This window comes from Dipodomys merriami, unplaced genomic scaffold (genome assembly GCF_024711535.1).
Source record: "Dipodomys merriami isolate MVZ:Mamm:240054 unplaced genomic scaffold, mDipMer1.0.p SCAF_4, whole genome shotgun sequence".
In the NCBI taxonomy this organism is placed as follows: Eukaryota; Metazoa; Chordata; class Mammalia; order Rodentia; family Heteromyidae; genus Dipodomys; species Dipodomys merriami.
Window position 1 is genome coordinate 81212425 of NW_027205603.1, and position 25825 is coordinate 81238249.

The 25825-nt window shown below is 43.5% G+C and overlaps 1 protein-coding gene across 5 annotated transcripts in view; it reads left to right on the plus strand.

Annotated features, from left to right (window-relative positions):
* Positions 1–1402: 1402 nt before the first annotated feature.
* Positions 1403–25825, plus strand: part of Ntaq1 (N-terminal glutamine amidase 1) — a 74045-nt gene continuing 49622 nt past the window's right edge. For 2 of the 5 annotated variants that reach the window (XR_011365702.1, XM_069991365.1), the window contains exons 1-6: positions 1417–1715; positions 2073–2186; positions 7965–8064; positions 8540–8590; positions 12541–12689; positions 14175–14299. Coding sequence is in view for 3 of the 5 variants with exons in the window: in XM_069991365.1 (XP_069847466.1) it covers positions 1624–1715; positions 2073–2186; positions 7965–8064; positions 8540–8590; positions 12541–12689; positions 14175–14299 (631 nt within the window). In the remaining 2 variants the exon portion in view is untranslated. Of the gene's footprint in view, positions 1716–2072; positions 2187–7964; positions 8073–8539; positions 8591–12540; positions 12690–14174; positions 14300–19696; positions 20792–25825 lie in introns of those variants that run through there. The other 3 variants (XM_069991364.1, XM_069991366.1, XR_011365703.1) reach the window with 3 other exon arrangements.

Sequence of the window (25825 nt, forward strand, 5' to 3'; positions counted from 1 at the left end):
GTCCTATAGTAGCTTGAGGCCAACCATGAGACAAGAAACAACATTAGATTAAACAGATGAAGTTAAATATAAAGACTTATGGGCTGGGAAGTTGGCTTAGTGGTAGAGTGCTTGCCTTGCATGCATGAAGCTCTGTAGCTCAAGTAGTAGAGCGCTAGCCTTGAGCTGAAGAGCTGAGGGACAGCGCCCAGGCCCAGAGTTCAGGCCCCACGACCGGACCCCCCCACAAAAAAAAATATATAAAGACTTACCATAACCAGCCAGTGCCAGTGGCTCACCTGTGGTATGAGATTCTTATCTACAATGAGAAGCTTAAAAAAAAGATCAAAATCCATGTATGTACCTAGGTAGGAAGTGAATCCTTCTATCAAAAATGGGCTGGAGTTGTGGTTCAGTGGTTGAGCACCTGCCTAGCAAGCAGAGGTCTAGAGCCCTGGTACCTTGGTACTGCCGAAAATTAAAAAACAAATTGACCATGACATAAGGATAACTATAACATAGCCAAAGGCTGAGGAAGAGTACCTAAGGAAGGACAAACCAGAAACGAGTTCAGACTCCCTTGACCAGAAGTGTATTTGGACATAGTGATTCTTTAGAATTTATGGGTTTGAGGATTCGTGAGGCTGGAGAAGCTGACTGTGGGTGGCTTATAAGACAACTGAAGAATTTTAGTTTTTATAACGGGCAGTTACATGTGTTCATCACAAGCAAAGACAGTTCAAAAGGTTATGAAGCGTCAAGTCGAAGTTCTCAGTATCATGTATTCCCGTTCAGAATGCCAGCAAAGAAATGATTCACAGAAAACTTTTAAAACTTTGTTTTCTCACTGTATCAAGAGTTCAGCAGACCTTTCCGACCCAGTCCGTACAGAAGAACTCCAAATTTTAAAAAAGTTAAAAGAAGGCGAGACTGGGAGTGCGATCCCCGTGGCGTTTCCACTTGGACTTAGGAATCTCTTCCTCTCCCCTTTCCCGGGCTCCCGCAGACTTCAGGCTGAGTGCTAACGCTTCGTTTTCAGCCCACAGCTTATTTTATTTTAGTGTCTCATCTGATTTCTCCATACCGGGGTGGAGGGGCTCATGCAGTAGCGCCATTGGGTGAGGCACTCAGGCCTCACCCAATTCCTGCCAGACGCAGGCCACTGACCCGCAGTTATTCTCTCGTCACGATGGCCCCGCCCCGACTCCGCCCCGACTCCGCCCCGACTCCGCCCCGACTCCGCCCCGACTCCGCCCCGACTCCGCCCCGACTCCGCCCCGACTCCGCCCCGACTCCGCCCCGACTCCGCCCCAACCCCTCACGCGGCCCGCCGCAGGCTCCGCCTACCTACCGTGCCCCCTCCAATCAGCGTGATCCGCCGACGCAAAACCACGCATCTTCCGCGCCCAGGCTCCGACCACCCGGGAACTGGCACCGCCCCCTCGAGAGCTCCTCGCGCTCCATTCTAAGGACGCCGCTTGCCCCGCCCAGTTCCCGCCCACCATGTCCTGGGTCCCCGCCATCCGGAAACTGCCTCCTCTGCCCCAGGCTCCGCCCACTCTGCCCTTTGAACCGGCGCCCACAGTGGCCGGTTGGCTACTTCTTCCCGCCCGGTGGCGTCGGTGAGAGCTCCCGGCCCGGGCCATGGAGGGGGCCCGCCCCACCGCTGCCACCGCCGCGCGCTACCAGCCGGCCTGCCCCACGCGGGAGGCCTGTGTCTACAGCAGCTGCTATTGGTAAGGGCGCGGGCGCAGCCAGCCGGCGCGTGCCGGCCCGGCGCGCGGGCCGCGGAGCACCGCCTCCTCCCGGCCCCGTTCCAGGCCCACTTCGGCGATTTGCGGGAGGGAGGCGCTCGGGCACGAGCCTGGTCTCGGCCGCCGAGTGCGCGGGCCGCGGGCGGCCCTGAGGGCGGTGGGCGGTGGGCGGTGGTGCGCTCCCTGCCTCCGCCGGCCGCTTGTCGGCTGGACTTGCGTTGCAGGTTCCGGGGCTTGGAGGTGAGGAAGACGAATTGGGGGTGCGGGTGAGCGCAGAAAACCTGCCAGTGACTGCTGGGCCCTGGGTGCTTTCCGATCTCCGTGCCGATCTGTTTAAAGGGGGAAGAGACCGGAGGCACCAGAGCGTTTGCGTTCATTTCCCCAAGGTCGCTCAGCGAGTAGCCAGGAATCGAATTCGGGCCCTGCTGGCACCGGTTGCGGTGATTACCCGAGGTTTGCTCAGCTTTCTCGCTTCTTGTGTCAGACTACAAAGAATTCAGGCAAGGAGAGAGTTGAGGTACAATTTATTAAGAATTTTTGTAGCAGTTTATTAAGAGAAAGAAAAATAGACCCCCACAGAGGAGAGCAGGTCATCTCATAGAGATCTTGTTTCGTTGACATTTAAGTGGAAGTTTCTAGAGATGTCAGTCCAAGCACTACCTTCTTGCTCCAGATTGACAGTTCGATTGTGTGAGATTGCTAAATCCTTACTTCGCTGGTGATGTTCTAGAAGCAACTATGAGAACCTTACTGAGAGAGAGTCATGGTTCCAAGCCAGGCCAAGTAGGAAAGTTCCGGAGACTTTTATCTTCAATTACCCACCGAGAAGCCGGAAGTGCATCTGTGGCTCAAGTGATAGAGCGTCATCCTTGAATGGAAAAAGCTGTAGGGATATAGTGCCCAGGCCCTGAGTTCAATGCACCATACAGGCACCCTCTCTCCCCCCACCCCCAAGTACATTGTGGTGATAATTACATTTATCAATGAAAGGGCAACTTGAGGTCAATGTAACTGATTTGGACTGGAACTTGTTTTGCTGGTGTAGTGGTTGGTTAGGTTCCTGTTCCTTTCTTAAACATCCTGGGATTTCTCTCTCTCTCTCTCTCTCTCTCTCTCTCTCTCTCTCTCTCTCTCTCTCTCTCTCTCTCTCCCTCTCTCTCTCTCTCTCTCCCTCTCTCTCTCTCTCCCTCTCTCTCCCCCCTCTTCCCCCCGTGTGTGTGTGTGTGTGTGTGTGTGTGTGCGCGCGCGCGCGCGCCTGGAATGTGTTTTCTCCCAGACACATCATGGCCATTCTTGTCCGCTATGATGGACTTGGCCCCAGGAACTTGGAACATTTTTAGTTTAAGGAGAACCTACAAGTAAAAGATATAAGGGCTGAGTACTGGTGGCTCACTCCTGTAACCTTGGCTACTCAGGAAAGAGACCTGAGGATCGCAGTTTGAAGCCAGCCAGGACAAAAAAGTCCATGAGATTTGTATCTCCAATTAACCACCAGAAAACTAGAAGTGGTGTTGTAGCTCAAAGTGGTAGAGCATTAGCCTTGGGTGAAAAAGCTCAGGGGCAGGCCCCCGAGTTCAAGCCCTATGACACCCCCCCCCCCAAAAAAAAGTTATAAGGCCTCCCAAGGGGGAATCTGGGAAAATTTCTAAACCTACTGGGTACTGATGGCTTATGCCTGTAACTAGCTCTTCAGGAGTCTGAAATCTGAACATGGAGGGTCAAAGCTAATATAGGAGGACAAGTCTCAAAGACTCTGATCTCCATGAACCATTGAAAAGCTGGAAGTAGAGGTGTGGCTGAAGTGGTAGAGCACTAGCCGTGAGCAGAGTGAGGGAATGAGGTCCTGAGTTCAAGAGCCATTACTGGCAAAAATCAGAAACAAAACGGACAAAAATCCCTGGTCAGATCTCATGGTTCTTACATTTTGGTGTGGGAAAAAGCAGACAAAATCAAGTAAACCATGTTTGATGATTTAAGGACATGAGATAAATAGGGCAGAGGAAGAGATGGTGACTCATGCTTTTCATATGAGGATTTATTTTTTTAATGTCTTTATTGAGATTAAGTGATTACATAACTTTCACAGTGTTGTGGGATAGTGATACAAACACCTTTTAACCTTCACAAGGCGAATTGTCATTATCATGGTCTATAAAGCTTGTGAACTCTACAAACTTTGACAGTATAACTATTTCTTCCAAATTGGGTGATATGTACATTTCTTTCCTTTTGCTTAGTGTATGCTCTTCTCCATATGAGGATATTTAAGGAAGAAATTGTTAATATGGTACCACTGAACAGAGATATGAAGAAAAAGGATGGGAGCTTTCTGGATATTAGAATAAGGTCCAGCAAAAGAAAAAACAAAACAAAAAAAACAGATGTAGAGGCTGAAAAGGAAGCCTCGTGTGAGCACAGTGCCCTGGTTTGCCTGGTACCTTTGCAGACCCTGCTGTTCTATGGTTCCAAGGAGAAATAAGCTAATGCTTTGCATTCAGACTTCAATGCTGTTTTGTGGATGCTTGATCCATTTTCCCCATAATGCCACCTATCTTCTGCTAAAGACCTGCCACCTTTCAAAAAATCTCAAAGTAAGCACATTAACTTTTGTTTCTGGGGAGCACCATTTGCATTTATTTGTCAATATAGAGTGTAAGTTCAGGACCTTGTCCCTGCTAAGCAGGTGTTCTACAACTTGGGTCATGTCCCCAGCTCTTTTTCCTTCCTTCTTTCCCTCCCTACCTCCCTCCCTCCCCCTTCCCCATCCCCTTCTTCCTTCCTTTCTCTCTTTCTCTCTTCCTTCTCTCTCTCTCCCTTCCTCTTTTTTCCTTCCTTTCTCTCTTTCTCTCTTCCAAGACAGCCCCAGCAGGAAAGTACTTGAGACTTTTTGTCTTCTGGTCCTGGGGCTTGAACTCAGGGCTTGGGCATTATCCTTGAACTTTTGTGCTTAAGGCTAGCACCCTACCACTTTACCCATAGCTCCTCTTCTGACTTTTGGTGGTTAATTGGTAAGTCTCACGGACTTTCCAGCTAGGGCTGCCTTCAAACCTCCATCTTCAGATGTCAGACTCATGAATAGCTACTAGTACAGGCTAGAGCTACCAGTACCAGGCTACTTTACTTATTTGAACAGAGGTGTGTGTGTGTGTGTGTGTGTGTGTGTGTGTGTGTGTGTGTGTGTGTGTGTGTGTGTGTGTGTGTGTGTGTGTGTGTGTGTGTGTGTGTGTGTGTGTGTGTGTGTGTGTGTGTTGTTTTTCCCAGGTGTGTGTGTATGTGTGTGTGTGGTATGTGTGTGTGTGTTGTTTTTCCCAAGTTGTCTGGACTGTAATCCTATTTTTGCTTCCTGCATAGCTGAGGTGACAGATGCATGCCATCATTGACCATTCCCAGCTTATTAATTGAGATGGGATCTCGTAAACTTTTTGCCCTGGCTGACCTCAAGCTGTGGTACTCCCCATCACCACACTAGCAGTTGGGATTAATAAGAATAAGCTACGGTGCCTGGGACTATTTGCTTTCTTTTGGAAGCATATCTTCACAAAATTAAGTTCAAGGATACACTTAGCAGATTTCACAATGATTTACACACAACTGAATGACAACTATTACTGACTGTGAACTTATCAACTGAGCTGCATAGTGCATGTGTATTTGCTCTTGAAATTAATTGAAATTAATTTTTTGCTTGGTCAAAATCATGTGCAATACACCCATAGATAAGGTGGCCTGATCTTCAGCAAAGAGGCTGGCACATTTGGTGTGAACTGGTAGACAAATAGCAAAGGCATGGTGGCTTGTGTCTATGTTCTCAGCTACTCAGGAGGTGGAGATAGGGACAATCACAGTTGGAGGGCAGTCTCTACAAAAAGTTAATGAAACCCCACTGGAACAAATAATTCAGGTATGATGGTAAACACTTGTCATCCCAGCTATGCAGGAGAGCATACATAGAATTGTGTCAAAGGTTGGTCCTTGATAAAACATGAGACTTGACCTGACAAATGACTAAAAGCAAAAAAAAAAAAAAAAAAAAAAAGGCTGGGGGCATGTCTGAAGAGGTAGAGTGCCTGTACTTAAATCCCATTAATAGGGAGAAGAAAAGTTTTTTTGTAGTTCTTTAGCCATGGGCCAGGTTCCCTTACCATCAAGGGAGCCATTTCCTTTGCTTCCTTCTACCTAGCTCCTTCAAACCTAGCCAAGTCTTTTATCTTTGCTGGCTTAACCACTGCTCAGAGCTGCCCTCAATTTGTATGTACTGGAGAAGCATCTGAGAGCTTATGAAACTTGTAAATGTTAGGGTTCTACCCCAAAGTGCTGGACCTAAGCAGCATCGTGGAGTCTGAAGCTCCTGCTGATCACATTTGAAGGGATGCAGATAGTGAAGTCCAACTAATCAAGGCAGGCTCCAAGTTCTCTTCACTCTCCAAGTTCTCTTCACTCAGGGCTTGGGAGCTGTCTTTGGAGCTCTTCCAACCTCATTTTTAGTCTGCTTTCTTTGCTCTCCTGCAGGATTTCCATACTGGCTCTTAATTTAGGCCTAATGTGTGCTAGTTATGTGTTCTACTTGAGCCTCTTTATCAACCCCTGGTTGAAGTTTTGAGTGTGGGAATCTTTTTTAATAATGTCAATACTGAGCTTGAACTCAGGGCCTATAGCTTTTTCACTCATGGCTGGTGTTATACCTCTTGAGCCATACCTTTTCTTCTAACTTTTCTTTCTTTGTTGTTGGTTGTGAGGCTTGACCTCTGGGCTTGAGTCCTGTCCCTGAGCTCTTCAGCTTAAGGCAAGTGCTCTACCACTTGAACCACAGCTCCACTTTTGGTTTTCCAGTGGTTTATTGGAGATAAGAGTCTCATGGACTTTGCTGCCCTGGCTGGCTTTGAACTGTGATCCTCAGATCTCAGCCTCCTGAGTAGCTAGGATTACAGGTATGAGCCACGGTTGCCCAGCTCTTCCAGCTTTTTGGGTGGTTAAGAGGAGATAAGAGTCTCACAGACTTTCCTATTCTGGCTGTCTTTGAACTGTGATTCTCAGATCTCAGCCTCTTGAGTTGCTAGGATTATAGGCATGAATAACTGGGCACTTGGCTTCTTTCTGCTTTCTGTATGAATCTTCTGAAGCCTTCTAGAGGATTCTGTGTTTGGACCTGTATGTGTCTTCTCTGTACGCTTGAATTTACCAGATCCTCTAAGCATAGGTTCTACACCACTAAATTCTTGAGAAATTTTTATAGGCCAGATAGGCAAATATTTTCTCAAAATTAGATTTTGATATCTCTTACTTGCTAGAGGGACTTGGGGGAAATCCCAGAACTTCCTCTAGAATATCATATAACATTTCCTGATATTTGTATGCAGGAGCATTCCTCCCAAAACACCCATCCTACTTGCTGAGGTGAGCAGGGAACCAATGTTAATAACCCAAGGCTTATTAACTCAGAAACCCAAGGTTTATTGAGTATTTACAGTGTACTGTAAGAATGTACATTTTACAGAGGAGACAGCAGATGTTCAGAGATGTCAAGAGATTCAGATATTTTATTGCCTTTGTTTGTGGCCCACTTGGAATTTCTGCTGTATCTCGTCTTCCCTAACGCTTCTAGAATCTTGGCATAGCATTCTGCTTCTAAACTGTCGTCCTCTACAAGAACTGCCCAGAGAGGTGAGTTGCTACTTGTCTGAAGAGGTCTGTACTCAGCTAGCAGGTTGGGGAGATGTTTTAGAGGAGACTCTTGCTAACCAGTTCATTGGATAAGAGGGTATTTCAAGTCTTTTCCAATTTTTTATTTTTATTTTTTGGGTCATATTGTGATTTGAATGCAGGGACTCTTGCTTGCTAGGCAGATGCCCTACCGCTTGTGCTACATCCTTGAGCCTACAGTTAATTTTTTTCTTTTAATGTCATCATTCTTTAAAAAAAAATGTTCTTTTGGTGCCAGTCCTTTAGCTTTTTTTTTTTTTTTTTTTTTTTGGCCAAGGCTAGTGTTCTATCACTTGAGCCATACCTTCACTTCTGGCTTTTTTAGGGCAGTTTGTTGGAGATGAGAGTTCTCTGTACTCTCCTGCTGGGGTTGGCTTTGAGCCGTGATCCTCAGATCTCAGTTTTTTGAGTAGCTAGGATTACTGGTGTGAGCCACTAACCCTAACCCTAACCCCTTATCACTCTTCTGTTCAAAATTTGAAAGACACAGAATATTTACTTTTAGTTATGCTAACACTTGTTTTATTTCAGCGAGGAAAATATTTGGAAGCTCTGTGAATACATTAAAACCCATGCACAATGTCCTTTAGAAGAGTGCTATGCTGTCTTCATATCAAATGAGAAGAAGATGGTAAGTTGGTAAGTGATTGATTGCAGAAAGAAAATGAGACAGGGATGCAGCTCTGTGGTACAGCACTTACCTAGCATGGACGAGGCCATGGGTTTAATTCCTAGCACTGCAAAAAGCTAAACTAACAGCAAAAACCTCAGATAAGAAAGATTTAGAATGACCTCAGAAGCTAAATGTATCATGGATTTAGTGCTGTTTTAAGATGTCCTTTGAAAAATATAGTAACATGACCAAGGCTGCTGATACATGCCTATAATCACAGCTACTTGAGAGTCGGAGATCAGGAGGATTTTGGTTTGAGCTCTCCTCAGCTTTCATGTTGACAATACTTACACTTAAAAGGATTTAGATTTGTTCTTATATAGTCTTTCATTATGATTGTTGGTTGCTTAGAAATAATTTTTCTCGTGTGTGTGGCTGTGAAGAATCTAGAAGTAGTTTTAAGTGATGCTCATGGATGTGTTATATTTTGTAGATTCCTATCTGGAAACAGCAAGCAAGACCTGGGAATGGCCCTGTGATCTGGGTAAGATGGCCACTCCAAGATCCTCTGGTGCCTTGTTCTTTGTGACCCAAGGGTGATCTGTGGGGGCTGGGAAGGTGGCTCAGTGGTTGAGCGCTTGCCTTGCATGCCTGAGGCCCTGGGTTCGATTCCTCAGCACCACGTAAGCAAAAAGAAAAAAGCCGGAAGTGGCGCTGTGGCTCAAGTGGTAGAACACTAGCATTGAGCTGAAGAGCTGAGGGACAGCGCCCAGGCCCAGAGTTCAGGCCCCACGACCAGACCCAAAAAAAAAAAAATACAAGGGTGATCTGTGAGCTCTGGTAAAGCAGACTTGAGGACCAGGAGGGAATGCCTATGAAAGTTATAATACATGGATCTTTTAAGGTTACTTATATTTCATATAAGGTCGAATATACGTATGTATAATGTATGTATATACCTTCTTCATTCTTGTAGCTGTAATTTAACAGCAATCTCTCATAATGAGGATTATTTACTTAGAAAAAAAAATAAAACCAAAACCAAATCTATAAAGCTAGGGTATAGGTGCCAGTGGCTCAAAAGCCTGTAATCCTAGCTACTTAGGAAGCTGATACCTGAGGATTACAGTTCGAAGCTGGCTCAGACAGGAAAGTTCATGAGATTTAGCTCCACAAAGCTGGAAGTAAAGTGTGGCCCAAGTAGAGTGCCAGCATTGAGTGAAATAGCCAAGGGGCAACATTCAGGCCTTGAGTTCAAGCCCCAGGACCAGCACAAACAAAAAATACGTACAATGAATTGAGGGTGTTAAGAGGGAAACAGATTTTGGATGAGGTAGAGGTTACTTCTGGCAGGGAGTGGGAAAGATTAGAAAAAGTGTCTTGGAGGAGAAAGGCCTGGATCTGGAGTTGGTGAGGTCACAGGGTGAAAGTCACAGTGATGGAGGGAGCAGGCCCAGTGGAGGGAGCAAGGCCATTAGAGGGGCAGCAGTTCTTAGCTCATTTATCTAGAGGAAGAGGACTGCAGGGAGTATGGTCCATTTCTGGTGCCGTTTCTACTTTGTACTTCCAGGCTGTATCCCTGGAAGCACACAGGCTCTATGCATACAGCCTTTCTGGTCTCAATTATCTTTCCTGCCTTTTTCACACAGGGAAAGCTTTGCAAGCTCAAGTGAAAACACTTTTGTGAAGTGCTTTGTAAATGCAGAGGTGCTAGAGCATGTGAGGTGGTGATACAGAGGTGGTCAGATTGGAAAGCTATTTTGGTGTGCTCTGTGAGCAGTTTTCTTTGGAGGGACTGAGTACCAGCCTGCACACATGTCCTTTGATAATGTGAAATCTTTTGGGCCCTTAGCTGGTGGTGGCAGTTCCTTGTGTCTGAGAAGAGTGACAGATGACATCTGTATCACATTGAGCTGGGGTGGAAGCTGTTTTATCCTTCCCCCTTCATGAGAGGACTGAGAGGCTACACATGAGAGCTGAAGAAGTTGATGGAGTTTTTAGTTGTTTTGTGCCATTCCTGGGGCTTGAATTCAGGGCCTGGGTCCTGTCCCTGAGTTTTGTGCTCGAGGCTAGAACTCTACCATTTGAGCCACAGCTCCACGTCTGTCTGTCTGTCTGTCTGTCTTTCTTTCTTTTCTTTCTTTCTTTTCTCTCTTTCTCTCTTTCTCTCTTTCTCTCTTTCTTTCTTTCTTTCTTTCTTTCTTTCTTTCTTTCTTTCTTTCTTTCTTTCTCCTTCCTTCCTTCCTTCCTTCCTTCCTTCCTTCCTTCCTTCCTTCTTTTCTGTCTGTCTGTCTTTTTGGTAGCTAATTGAAGAGTCTCATAGGCTTTCCTGTCTGGGCTGGCTTTGAACCATGATCCTCAGATCTCAGTCTCCTAAAAGGCCAGGATTACAGGCATGAGCCACTGGCTCCCATCTCTGCTTTGAATTAATTTTTTTTTAAGTTAAAAAAGTATATAGCATCTGGGAAGGTGGCTCAGTGATAGAGTGCTTGTCTTGTAAGCATGAGGCCCTGGGCTCGATTCCTCAGCACCACATAAGTAGAAAAAACCAAAAGTGGCGCTGTGGCTTAAGTGGTAGAGCACTAGCCTTGAGCTGAAGAGCTGAGGGACAGCGCCCAGGCCCAGAGTTTAGGCCCCACGACTGACCAAAAAAAAGTATATAAACTAGAATTAACGTTCTCTCTTCATATAACTTTAGGAAGTTCCCTTTGTTAATAATTTGGAGGGTTAGTAAGCTTCTGCCTAAAAAAATACAGGAGACAAATCACTTTAGAAGAAAGCCTCTCTCCCTCTGTACTGGGATTTGAACTCAACCTTATGCTTGCTCAGTAGGCATTCTGCTACTTGAGTCATACCCTTAGCCATTTTTTGCTTTGGCTATTTTTCAGTTAGGGTCTGTGTGGTTTTTTTTTTTTGAGTTAGGCTTGAACCTCTTACCTTCCATGTAGCTGAGACTATAGGTGTGTATCGCCACTGTCTTATTTGTTGAGGTTTCACTAACTTTTTTCCTGGGCTGGCCTCAAACCATGATTCTTTTGATTTCTGCCACTTGAGTAGCTGGGATTATAGGCATGAACCACTGTGCCTGGTCTGAGGAAAGTTTAATTTTGGGCTCCCCATTTCAGAGGCTTCAGTCTATGATTGGTTGGTGCCCATTGCTTTTGGGTCAGTGGCAAGGCAGTACATTGTAGTGGGAGATTGTGGTAGAGCAGAGCTGTTTATCTCATGGAATGCCTCTGATGACCAGGAAATCTACCACTTAGACTTGGTTCTTGAAGGTTCCATCACCTCTCAGTAGTGCCAAGCTGGGGACCAAGCTTTCACCTATGGGCATCTGGGGGATATTTTGGTAGATAGTATTCTAAAAGACTTTTCCTCTATACCCACATGCATGAGTACTTTTTTTTTTTTTTGATCAGTGTGGGGCCTGAACTCTGGGTTTGGACACTGTCCCTCAGCTCTTCAGCTCAAGGCTAATGCTCTACCACTTGAGCCACAGCGCCACTTCCGGCTTTTTCTGTTTATGTGGTGCTGAGGAGTCAAACCCAGGCTCTCATGCATGCAAGGCAAGCACTGTACCACTAAGCCACCTTCCCAGCCCATGAGTACATTTTTGAATGATCATGTGTGTCTATAAATGTATGTAACTTTAGAAAATATTTATACAAGCTGGGAGCAGTAAGCTTAGCTACTCAGGAGGCTGAGATCTGAGGATTGTGCTTCAAAGCCAGCTTGGGCAGGAAAGTCCGTGAGACTCTTATCTCCAATTAGCCACTCAGAAAACCAGAAGTGGTGTTGTGGCTCAATTGGTAAACACTTGAGCTGAAGAGCTGGGGGACAGCAGAGTTCAAGTCCTATGACCACCACCACCACCACCACCAACAACAAAGAATTTATGGCTAAGTTCATGACTTAAGCAAGAACTCAAGTTACTAATACCTTTAAAAAAAACCCAGAATCTAAAATCCAATACCTCTATACTCTACACTTTGCTTTTTCCATCCAGCTACAAAAATATTTTGCCATTTTCCACAAAAGTTACCTATTTCTGGTGGCTGTAGAGTATCCTATCATATGACTTATAATTTATTTTTAATATTCTAGTTTTATTTTTTTTAATAATTTTTGTTCCATTTCATCTCATGATAGACTTTGGATTGTTTCAGAATTTTCACCACTATTAACAATGTTTCAGAGATTTTCTTTGTATATATACCTTTACATTCTTATGACTAGCTATCTTTTCTGTAAGATAGTTTCCTAGAGGTAAAATGGTTAGGTCAAAAGAAGCCCATTGAATATATATGAACATTTCTGTTATTTGTTTAGCTGTTTCCCTATCACTGGACATTGGTCTCTTGTTAGGGTCTTGTATATGTTTTATTTTACTAAGGAGGGCTTCCAGATGGGTTTGGGTCATATTTGTGTCTTGATCCTGGACTGCAAATTACTCTCGTAGAATACCTGAGTTAACTTGAGCAATTTTACTTCTAGGATTACCACGTTGTTTTGCTTCACACATCAAGTGGAGGACAGAGCTTCATTTATGATCTTGACACTGTTTTGCCATTTCCCTGCCCATTTCACACTTACGTAGAAGATGCTCTTAAGTCTGATGATGACATTCACCCACAGTTTAGGAGGTGAGGGAATCCAGTCATGATTTCTTGATTTTCTGAATAAGACCTTGATGATTCCGTAGATCTTTTTAACCTCTTTTTTTTTCTTCTATGCATTTGTTTTGTAACTCTCACTTACCTTGGCCTCAGCACAGAATGTATATTTTTTTCTTGGGGGCAAAGAAGTTGGGGATTTCTCCCACATCCTTGTTTTTGGTGGTGGTGGTGGTGGTGGTGGTGGTGGTGGTGGTGGTGGTGGTGGTGGTGGTGTGTGTGTGTGTGACTCATACTGTCAAAATTGAGGGTTGTGAAAGCAACTCCAGAAGATTATGCCCATTACCATGCCGAATAATTGAGTAAACAAAGGCCACAAATCTATTTCTGTGCCTTTGTAGCTTTTGGATGTCATTTTCCATACCTTTAATAGATAATAAGGCCATAAAAATGCACTCATAGTTTGTGCCCGTCATAGAGAATTAGTGCATATAATCAAGAACTCTAATAACAACAGATGCTGAATGGGATGTAGACAGAAGGGAACCCTACTGCATTGTTGGTGGGAGTGTAAACTTGTTCAACCACTTTGGAAAGTAGTATGGAGGTTCCTCAAAAGAAATACGCATGGAGAATAGGACTGCAGAGCCTAAAAACTCCATGGAGAAAAGGAGTTGATCCACATAGAGCTCCCCTATGACCCAGCAATCCCATTTTTGGGCATTTACCCGAATGATCACAAACAAGACCACACTAAAGCTACCAGCACAACTATTTATTGCAGCATTGTTTACCATAGCTAAGAGATGCCCCTCAGTAGATGAATGGATCAAGAAAATGTATATATACACAATGGAATTCTATGCCTCCATCAGAAAGAATGACCTTGCCCCATTTGTTAGGAAATGGAAAGACTTGGCAAAAATTATATTAAGTGAAGTAAGCCAGGCCCAAAGAAACATAGGTCCCATGGTTTCCCTTATTTGCAATTACTAGTATGTGTCTGAGACAAGCAGAAACGGTCAGATAAGTTGATGTTAGGTGAAATGAATCCTAAGATAAGGACTCAAATGGTTTTTCTTTCTTGCTATTGTTTCTAACATATTTATAAGATGATTTCTATGTTGCTTTGTATGTCCTTCTCCCACAGTATAACATACCCTGTTTTCACTGTATTTGATGTTGGTATAATTTGGGGAGAGGAAGGGAAAAAACAAATTGTTTAAATAGGGATACAAGTGGACCCATTGCAACAATGAGATGTATAAGACGTTATGTCAAAAAACGAACTTTATCACTATGGTGTGGGGACGGGGACGGGGGTAGGGGGGAGATGGGAGGGCAGGGATGGCAAGGGGAAACAAAGGAGGAGGCAACAGTGCTTGATAAGAAATGTACTCATTACTTTGCTCATGTAATTGTAACCCCTCTGTATGGTATTTTCACAATTAAAAAAAATAACAATGACTAAGAATGACATTTCTCTCATATAAGCATGTGTTGATTTATCTGCAGGAAATTTAGAGTGATCCGTGCAGATTCTTACTTGAAGAACTTTGCTTCTGACCGCTCTCACATGAAAGACTCCAGTGGGAACTGGAGGGAGCCTCCTCCACCCTATCCCTGCATTGAAACTGAAGGTGAGCAGGTGCCTTCTTGCTGTTTCTCTCCTGTCACTAGTAAGCCAGCTGTCTGGATAATCGGGTCAGGAGGGAGGGAGGTCTGCGTATTTCTTAGATTCAGATATTGAAGCATGGAGAATAGGACTGCAGAGCCTAAAAACTCCATGGAGAAAAGGAGTTGATCAGCAGACCCATGGCCTTAACAGATTTTCTGATTATTTATAAGTACTGCTGGACATCACTGAGACTTAGAGAATCTCGTTAAGGTGACAGAAATTTCCATTGCATCCTTATGATGTGTGAGATGTCATTTTGGTGACCTTGTAATAAATCTGTGTTGAGGGGGATGGGAGCCAACAGGTTTTATTGTACCACTAGTTCACTACGCACTTCTAGGCAGCCATCCAATTGATAATTTTCTGAGATTTAAGAAGGTACAGCCCTATTTCTGTTGCCTGGGATTCATACACATCTACAGCATTATTAATGATTCTAAGTCATTCGCAACATTCCACTTGTTGGTGAGATCATCCTGGCACATTCCTATACAGTCTTTAATGAAGTACTCTTGAAGCTAGGAGGATGCCAGAAAACTAGGGTTGCAGTGTTAATAAGTCGTCAATGTAGAGCTGTTTGAAAGGAGTGAACATTGAAAGAGCAGTCAGACTGAAAAGCTCTTATAATTTAAATAAATTGGGTGAGATTGCTTCTTGTATAGTACTACCTGCTCCTACCCTGGGAAGAACTAAGAAAGCACCTACCTTTGGAGAGGACTTCCTGGGTCTGCCTCATCATCTCAGGTGACCTGCTATATAGAGTCTGGTCTGAGTAGAGTTATTTTAGCAGTAACTCATTTTTCTTTTTTCTTTTTTTTTGTCGAGTGTGGGGCCTGAACTCTTGGCTTGGGCACTGTCTCTGAGCTCTTAGGCTCCAGGCAAGTGCTCAACCACTTGAGCCTCAGTGCTACTTCCAGTTTTCTGGTGGTTTATTGGAGATAAGAGTCTCATGGCTGGGCGTTGGTGGCTTACGCCTGTAATCCTAGCTACTCAGGAGGCTGAGATCTGAGGATTGGGGTTCAAAGCCAGACCAGGCAGGAAAGTCCGTGGGACTCTTACCTCCAATAAACCATTAGAAAACTGGAAATGGTGCTGTGACTCAAGTGGTAGAGCACTTGCCTTGCGTGCATGAGGCCCTGGGTTCGATTCCTCAGCACCATAAGCAAAAAAAGGGAAAAAGCCAGAAGTGGCGCTATGGCTCAAGTGGTAGAGTGCTAGCCTTGACCTGAAGAGCCCAGGTCCAGAGTTCAGGCCCCATGACCGGACCCCCCCCCCCAAAAAAAAAAAAAAAAAAAGAGTCTCATGCTTTCCTCCCTGGGAAAGTAGCTCGGATTACAGGCATGAGCCATGGGTGCCCGGTTTCATTTTTCTTTTACACCGAAGGTCTACCTGGCATATAATAGATGACCTTGTCAGCTTATTTACCAGTTCTTGATTGTTGTTTGTTTTTTGCTTTGATGGTATTGAGGTTGATCACCAAGCTTTGTCTTTTCTTTTTTTTTTTTTGGGGGGGGGGTCTGGTCATGGGGCCTGAACTCTGGACCTGGGCGCTGTCCCTCAGCTCTTCAGCTCAAGGCTAGTGCTCTACCACTTGAGCCACAGTGCCACTTCCGGCTTTTTTCTTTTTGCTTATGTGGTGCTAAGGAATCGAACGAACCCAGGGCTTCATGCATGCAAGGCAAAGCACTCTACCACTGAGCCAACTTCCCAGCTCCAAGCTTTGTCTTTTCTAGGCAGATGTTCTACCACTTATGTCACACCTCCCACCCTATGTACTGGTCTGTCTTTATGTCTCAATGTTCACATAGACCATGATCCTTGTATTTCATGCTTCCTGCTGTAGGTGAGGGCAGTCCACTGTGCAAATTTGCTTCTGTTGAGATAGAGTTTGATGAACTTGTCTAGGCTGGTCTGGAACTTCAGTGCTTCCACTCTCTGCCTCCCTCAGAGCTGGAATGACAAGCCACAACTTCACACCTAGTTATTGGTTGAAATGAGGTCTTGTCCAGCTGGGTAAAAACTGGTTGAGATGAAATACTGCTTAGTGGGGCAAAAATTTCCCTTGATCCTTTCAATCTTGGTCTTCTAAGTTTCTAGAATTTCAGGCTTGAAGCACACTCTGATTGAGTCTTTTGCTTTTGATGATTGTTCATGGCTAGCCTCTTAACATACAAGTTTATAATTAATTTGTCATTGTAACCCAGTGGGGCTGCTTTTGTTTGTGTTTGATAGAACTGGGGTTTGAACTCAGAGCCTTGCCCTTATAGGCTGGTGTTGTACTACCCCTAGCTTGAGACCAGTTTTATTTCTTCATTGGATAAATGGGTAAAATGAAGTACATGTGGTTAATTAAGCCTTGTAGGTAATGGTACACTGGTGGAGAGTGAGAGGTCAGGTCACTTTGCTTGAGGAGAGATTTCTCATGGGTGGAATCCTTTTTAGCTTTATATTTATGCAGTTAAAAGTTCACCACAAGGCTGGATGCCAGTGGCTCACGCCTGTAATCCTAGCTACTCAGGAGGCTGAGATTTGAGGATCATGGTTCAAAGTCAGTCCAGGCAGGAAAGCCCGTGAGACTCTTATCTCCAATAACCACTAGAAAAACAGTAAGTGGTGCTGTGGCTCAAGTGGTGGAGTGCTAGTCTTGAGCTGAAATGCTGAGGAACAGCGCCCAGGTCCAGAGTTCAAGCCCCACGACTGACCAAAAAAAAAAGTTTGCCACAGGCTTCCTGACCTTGAGACTGAATCCACACTGAAGTGTAAATACATGTGTTGACTTCTCATGAGATTCAACCAGATTGTAATGGTCTGTCAGGTGGTAAATTTATTACTTAATGGCGCTGTGGCTCAAGTGGTAGAGCGCTAGCCTTGAGCTGAAGAGCTGAGGGACAGCGTCCAGGCCCAGAGTTCAGGCCCCATGACCAGCCCCCCCCCCCAAAAAAAAGAAATTTATTACTTCAAACTCCCTATTTATTTAAGGAATATGTTAGAAATTAGGATAAATGTGACATTCTTAGTGTTGTTTTACAAAAATTAAAGGTTTAAAAAGAAAAAAATTTTCAAGAAGACAAATTTTAAGTGGATGTCTAACCTCTTTGTACAATTAATAACCACTTAAAGTTATGAATGACAGGAAGGTAAGCAGGTTCTTTGGAGGATGGATCCTGATAGGAGGAGCAGGTGAAAGGTGAGAGTGAATATGATTGAAGTACTTTACATACACATGGGAAAACAGAACCATAAACCTGTAGATGATGGAGGGGGACGTTGGAGAGTGATAGAGGAGTTTAATTTGGCCAGGGTCTATTGTCTACATGTATGGAAATATCACAGTGAAATCCCCTTTGTGAAACTAATGCATACTAATAAAAATGTTAGGGAAAAAAACCCACATTAATAATACCAACTTTATTCAATATCTTTCAGTGAACAGAAACAGAAATCTGTGCTCACTTTGAAAAGTTGAAAAAAATATTTTTAAGCCAAGTGTTGCTATACTCCTAGCAACTTGGGAGGCTGAGATCTGTAGATTGCGGTTTGAAGCCAACCTGGGCAGAAAAGTTTGTGAGACTCCTATCTTCAGTAAACTACTCAGAAAAAGCTGGAATGGGTGCAGTAATTGAAGTGGTAGAGCACTAGCCCAAGGACAGTGCCCAGACCCTGAGTTCAAGCCCCAGGACCAGCACACACACAAAAAATTATTATTTTTTTTATTTTTTTTGTCGGTCGTGGGGCTTGAACTCTGGGTCTGGGCGCTGTCCCTCAGCTCTTCAGCTCAAGGCGAGCGCTCTACCACTTGAGCTACAGCGCCACTTCCAGTTTTCTGGTGGTTTATTGGAGATAGGAGTCTCATGGTCTTTCCTGCCTGGGCTGGCTTTGAACCGCGATCCTCAGATCTCAGCTTCCTGAGTAGCTAGGATTACAGGCGTGAGCCATCAGCGCCCGGCACAGAAAATTATTTTAATTGTAGTTGCTATAAAAATTTGTGTGCAGGTAGCTTAGTTGTATGTTGACTTAACGTTCCTTTGGTATTAGCCCAGGAGTACTATAGCAAGTTCTGTTTTTAGTTTTTGAGGAATCTTCATACTGATTTCCATAGTGACTGTACAAATTTATATTCCCTCCAACTGTGTATACAGGTTCCTCTTCTCCCCCCATTCTATTCTCACTAGCATTGTTTATTTTCTTGGTAACTTTCATTTTGATTGGCATGAGAGAATCTCAGTGTAGTTTTGATTTGTATTTCTCTTATGGCAAGAATGTTTAACATTTCTTCATGTATTTAGTGCCCCGTGTGCTTGTTTTGAGACCTCACTATTCAGGTAATTTGTCCAAGTATTAATTGGATTGTTTGCTCTTTTGGTATTTAATTTTTTTTTTTTCTCGGACATGGGGCTACACCTCGGCCTATGCCTGTTTGTACTCAAGGCTAGCGCTCTTACCACTTGAACCATAGTGCCACTTCTGATTTTTGAGTGGTTAATTGGGGACTTTTCTGCCTGGGCTGATATCAGCTTCTCAAGTAGTTAGGATTACAGGGTAGCCTAGGATTATAGGCATGAGCCACTGGCACCAGGCTGTAGAAGCTTTTTAACTTGATGCAGTCTCATGTGGTTTTATTTCCTGAGCAACTGGAATCTTGTTCAGAAAGGTGTCCCTGTGTCTGTATCTTCAAGAGTTTTCTCTTCTGTTTTCCTCTAGCATTTTCAAAGTTTGAGGTCTTAGATCCATTTTGAATTAATTTTTATTCAGGTTGAGAGAAGGGTCTACTTTCAATTGTCTACATAGGGTTATCCAGTTTTCTCAACATTATTTGTTACACAGATTGTCTGTTCTCTCACGTACTTTTTGGTAACTTTATCAGAAGTCCAATGGTTGTAGTGTGTTTTTTGATTCTTCTATTCCATTGATCTTAGGGCTGTTTTTCAGCCAGTAACATTGTAGTTTGTTTCTATGGCTTTGTAGGTATAATCTGAGCTCAGGTATTAGGTTGTTCTTTTACTCAAGAGTGCTCTGGCTATTTGCCATCTTTTTGTACTCCCAAATAAATTTTAGAATTCACTCTTCTGTTTCCATGAAAAATGACATTGGAATCAGCAAAATTAGTATGGTGAAGATGGTTGTACAACCAAAAACAATTTACAGATTCAGTGTAATCCATATCAAAATTACAATATTAGTGGATGTTTGATATTTTGTCATGATTAGATTGACATGCATTTGAAGCAAGAATCTCACAGAAATGATCTTGAAACCCTATCTATTTGAGTAATTTCTCCTTTTAGTTTCCTGGATTTTCTTTTTACCATTCACCCTAAATTGTGTTTTCAGCAGACATTTCTTCCATGTGTTTTTCTAGACTCCAAAATGAACTTGGACGATTTCATCAGTATGGATCCTGATGTGGGATGGGGAGCTGTCTATACACTATCAGAATTTGTACATCGGTTTAGCAGTAAAAACTGCTAAACTTGACATCAGGACATGGAACTGTGGAGAAATTCTATGATGAGCCATCCTTTCATTTAGGACAGCAGACATTATGGAACAGTTGGCTTGGAGTTAAGTTTTTCTCTTTTAGTTCGGTTGAGTGGAAACATGACTGAATATAAATACAAATGAAGGAAATGAAACCTTTTCTTTGGGACTGGGGATCTACTACTGTGTTATCCTTAGCCAAAAAAGGCCTTAAGTTTGGTTCTTATAATGATGCCCTAAATATTTATTTTTGTGATCCAGATCATAAAAACAAACAAATAAAAAAAACCCCACAAAAAACAAATCTTTCCTTTTGATAATGTCAAGTTATAGTATATGATTGTTAAAACATTCCTGTGGCTCATTTGTCAGAATGTTAGAATGTTATGGTCTTATTAAGTAGAAGTATGGACTTGGAATTTGGAGCCTTTTGTCTTTTCTGGATGCTTCCTATGTTTCTTGCTATACTGAAAGCAATTCTTGGGTAGGGCTGTGAATGGTGGCTCTGTGATTCTCCAATGCCCGTAAGAGATGCCCATAAAATGTTTCTAGAGACAGCGCAGCTGCTTGGAAAGGGACAGTATTGTAGGCTGAATCAGCAATAAGTATTAGTCATTTTGGACTATCATGGTAAAAAAAAAAGTTTGCAGTTCTCTTGGGCTGAGTGTTATTTGACCTATTTATATATGGTTTTAAATAAAATTTACTTAAAATTAACTTTGTTTTGAAGAGTTTTTCTTCTGTGATTAAACCTAGGGCCTTGAACATGTATATGCTAGGCAAGTGTTAGATCACTGAGCTGTATCCAACTCTTTGTGTCCATTGTGACACGAAATATATAAGAATGTATCACTCACAGATGGAGACATAAAGGTTGCTTTAAAATATATTGATCACATTTGCCTTCTTGAAGATATCACAGAAATCTCACTTATAATTCCAAATAAAAGGTATTTTCTAATATGGTCCTTCTTCTAACCAGGATGTCCCAGTGTTTTTTCATAGATGAAAAAAAGAGAACAAGTTTCTACTTGTTGAGAAAATTCTACTTATTCAGCAACATTCATTTCACATGAGTCCTCAGCTCTGAGCTGTGTGGGGAGGAACTGCAGTCAGATACTCAAGAGTCAAAGGAATGCTGCTTCCCCGGTGTGCTCAGCTAACAAGGAAGATTCTGGAAGTGAAAGAACTTCTTACTGTGTAAGAATAAAGCTGACTTGGAGCTAAATCTGGACCCCACACTTTGATAGCTTCATTGAATTTTAGATGGTCCTTCAAACAGTTCGCAGCTGTCAGGAAGAAGATAAATTTTGGCAGGCTGCATGATAGAAATACTGTATCCTGAGCAAGAAGAACCACCAGAGACCAAAGGACTGTAATCTGATGTACAAATCGCATTTTTGGGGCCTGTTTTATGAGCATGTTTCCAATCTGGTATTCCAAATTATGTTCTGTACAGATAAATCAGATAATGTCTGATGTTTGATGTTTGAACGTTCCCAGCTACCTGGCCTTGAAACAGAAAAACTATTATTTTAGTCAAGTGGAGGTTTTAGAGTTTCAAGCCTGCTAAAATATCCATGATCATAATCTTGACTTGTTAGAAGCAATAGAAGACAGCTGTTACTTTATTTATTTTTGTCCCCAGCACTACTAAGATGCCCTTAGGAACTCTTCTTTGAGTCTCATGGAAGTCCTATTGGCCTCTGGGTACATTGGTGTCACAAAGCATGTTACCTTGGAAAAACCACTTGGCATCTCTGGGTCTTGGTTAGCTCTGCTAAGAAGAATGATTTTGAGTTTCACATGCAATTATGGAAGAGAAGAGAGAATGATATATAGAGTGAACATGTGTTGCATGCTTAGTGTGTACTGTTAGTTTTTCTAAGTTCTTTGCATGTATAAACTCATTTAATCTCAAAACTATAGTGTAGGCTTGCTACTTTTTTTGGGGGCAGTTGTGGGGCTTGAACTCAGGGCCTGGGTGCTGGATACTGTTCCTGAGCCTCTTTGTGCTCAAGGCTAGTGTTCCAGGGCTTGAACTCAGAGCCTGGGCTCTTTCCCTGAACATCTCTGTGCTTAAGGCTAGTGTTCTACCATTTGAGCTACAGTGCCACTTCTGGCTTTATTTTTTTTCTTCTGTTTATGTGGTACTGAGGAATTGAATCCAGGGCTTCATGCATACTAGGCAAGCACTCTACCACTAAGCCACGTTCCCAGCCCCAACTTTTGGTTTTTGAGTGGTTAATTGGAGATGAGAGTCTTACAGGGAACAGGGACTTTTCTGCTCCAGCTGGCTTCGAACTGTGATCCTCAGATCTCAGTTACTGAGTAGTAGGATTACAGGTGTGAGCCACCAGTGTCTGGCCTGCCATGCTACTTATATTGTCCCCATGTAACAGCTTTAAAAAACAAAAAACAAGGCACAGTCAGGCACTGATGATTCATGCCTGTAATCCTTGCTACTCAGGAGGCTTAGATCTGAAAAATTGTGGTTCAAAGCCAGCTTTGGGCAGGAAAGCCCATGGGCATCTCATTTCCAATTAACCACCAAAAAGCTGGAAATGGAGCTGTTGCTCAAGTGGTTGACCACTAGTCTTGAGCACAAGAGCTTAGGGACAACACCCAGGCCCTGAGTTGAGGCCCCAGGATCAGCACAAAGATAAAAAATATCAAGGCACAGCCAGGTGCCAGTGGTTCACTGTTGGGCAGGCTCCACGTAGGGAGAAGTTTATACAGCTGATGATGGGGGGAGGTGGAGCTTGCTCCTCAGATGATAAAACTCCATGTCTCAGTCCCATACCAGTCATGGGACCTCCTTAGTTATCTGGTTGGCTTCTTTTTTTTTTTTGTCTGGTCGTGGGGCCTGAACTCTGGGCCTGGGCACTGTCCCTCAGCTCTTCAGCTCAAGGCTAGTGCTCTACCACTTGAGCCACAGCGCCACTTCTGGCTTTTTTCTTTATGTGGTGCTGAGGAATCAAACCCAGGGCCTCAGGCATGCAAGGCAAGCGCTCTACCACTGAGCCACCTTCCCAGCCCCATCTGGTTGGCTTCTTATGTGACCCCTACTGGTACTTCCTAGGGTTGCTTCTCCCATTAACCACTCAACATGTAGTCTCTACTTAGAGAAGGTTTTTCACTTGTAGTAGCAAGTCTAGAATGTTAGCACAGTCTTCCTTAGCACAAATCATTCCATTTTGTGCTTGACCACATTTGGTATATACTACTAGGTAGTTTCACATATCTGACTTCCTTGTTAAGAGTTTGGTCTATTAGATCAGAAATCTGGACCGGACAGGAACTATGGCCTTGGTGAAGCTATACAAAAGACTAAAAAGAACTGGCTTTCAGAGTGTAGAAACTTCTTAAGGAACCATGGAGAGGAGGGAATTAGAGCAAGAAGAAGAATGAGGAGGTTGAAGAGGCAGTTAGTGTATGAAATTTAAGTGTAAAAGAGGGATCCAGCCAATCACTGGTGGCTCATGCATTTAATCCTTCCCAGCCAGGTGCTGGTGGCTCACACCTGTAATCTGGTCTGTAAGCTACTCCAGTGGCTGAGATCTGAGGATCATGGTTTGAAGTCAGCCCAGTCTAAGAAAGTCTTTGAGACTCTTACCTCCAGAAAACTGGAAGTGGAGTTGTGGTTCAAAGTGACAGAACACTATCCTTGAGCAACGGAACTCAGAGATAGTGCCCAGGCCCTGAGTTGAAGTCCCATGATCACCACCACCACCACCAAAATCCTAACTACTTAGATCCAGAGGATGACAATTTGAAGCTAGCCTGGGAAGAAAAGTCTGAAAGATTCCATCTCCAAAATAACAAGCAGAAAGCAGTACTGGAGCCAGATGCTGGTGGCTCTGCTTGTAATCTTAAATACTCTGAAGTCTGACGTCTAGAAGATTATGGTTTGATACCAAGCCAGCCTGGCCAGAAGAGTCTATGAGACTCCAACTCCAATTAACTAGCAAAATGCTGGACTGGAGACATGGCTAAGTGGTAGGGTACCAGCTGTGACAAGAGTGTGGCCTCTTGGAAGCCAAAGTAGAGTGTCAAAGACAGTAAACCTGGTGGGCTCAAAAAAGAACAAAAAACTTGAGGGAGAACTTGAGAGTTCTAGTAAAATAGTGAAAAAACCCTTTCTATGTGGGTATACCTGAAAGGTGGGGGTAGGGGAGTTGCTTACATTTGTTTTTTCACAGTGCATTTGCCATTTTAACCTTGCACAACGTGATGGATTCTTACCAGAGTAATATCTGTAAATCAGAACTGGAGGGAAATTTTTCTCTATTACCATTCCATGTTCATTTTGTATTAGTTGAATATTGAACGTTCATCATTTCTTCTGCCAAATGGGCCTGCTTCCATTGTGTATTTTTTTCCAGTTTATTGTTTTAGAGGTGATATATAGCAGGGTTACCTTTACATACATCTTGGAATAAATACCTTTCCTTTCGCATAGTGTCATCTGTTCTGCAGGGAGATTTAAAAAAATTAGTTTAATTATTGGGGGGTGAGGGTGGAGATTTCATGGTCACATTTCCAGTCCTGTTCAGAGTGTATCCCAGTCTCACCAACACTATGACTCCTTCCCCACTCCCAAAACAATTGCAGCAGCTGTCATTACTACATCTTTGTCGTTGCAAACATTGTATTTCAATCTTATTCAACTGCTTTCATCCTCCCTGTTAGCCCAACCTGTGGAGGGAAGCTTTGATCTTTATAAGGCATTAGAGTGTTCAAGAAACTGCCTTAGCCTCTTCAATAGATATGAATAATCAGTGAACACTTCCTGAACTCTTAAGTGCCGAGCTCCAAGCTAATCGTGGTCTGCATTACCTCATTTAATCCTTCTAGGTCCCCTTTGATCTAGGTTCTAGTATCATCATTCCTTCACAGAACAGTAAGCCAGTGCTTAAAGAGGTTACCCAACTAAAAAGCAACCAGTCATATGCAGTCCAGAGCTGTGTAATTCCAAAGCCCGTGTCCTCCACCGCAAGGCTAAGGGTGTACCGAACCCACCCCCATCCCAATTCTGTTCCTGCCTTTCCCTTCCCCATCCAGGCTTCCCTTCACTGGAATTGAGGTTCAGATTTTGATACTATGTACTTAGAACTGGGGAGCAGGAATTATGCAGTTGGTTAGGGAGTAGATTCCTTAAAAAGTTTATTTTTGGAGTCAAGGTCTCTGTATGGAGTTCCAGTCTAGCCAGGCCTGGAACTTCAGCTTGAATTCTTGGATTACAGTCCTACAGTGCTTGGCATAAATGTGACATTTTGATCACCTCTGAAAGTTTGTTTGTCTGAAAGTGCTTTTCTTGCAGTGGATAGGTCTCCACAAATGCATTCTTGCTCTCTTGGTACACCAGGGGGAGCACCTCACACAGGATTGAGAACATTTGAGGGGTGCGTCTTCTCGCTCTTGGCAGGAAATACTCTTCATCTTGCTTGTTCATTATTAAATAAATTGTTTTTATTTAAATTTTATTATTTTTTTGCCAAGCAATTTGAAAGCCAGTTGCACACATTATGAAACTTCACCTATAAACAGACACTAGCTGGGCGCTGGTGGCTCCTAGCCTGTAATTCTGATTACTTAGGAGGCTGAGATCTGAGGATTGCAGTCCAAAACAGCTGGGTCAGGAAAAGTTTGTGAGACTATCTCCAATTAACTACTGAAAAGCCAAAAGTGGAGTTGTGGCACTAGCCTTGAGGAAAACAGCTAAGACCAATACCAGGCCCAGAATTCAAGCTCCAAAGAAAAAACATTAAAGCAGAATTTTATAAGCAGAAAACTGTTAAGACAAGCCAGGTGCTAGGGGCTCACACCTGTAATCCTAGCTACTCAGGAGGCTGAGATCTGAGGATCATGGTTCAAAGCCAGTCCGAGCAGGAAAGCCTGTGAGACTCTTATCTCCAATAACCATCAGAAAAACAGGAAGTGGCGCTGTGGCTCAAGTGGTGGAGTGCTAGCCTTGAGCTAAAGAGCTGAGGGACAGCACCCAGGCCCA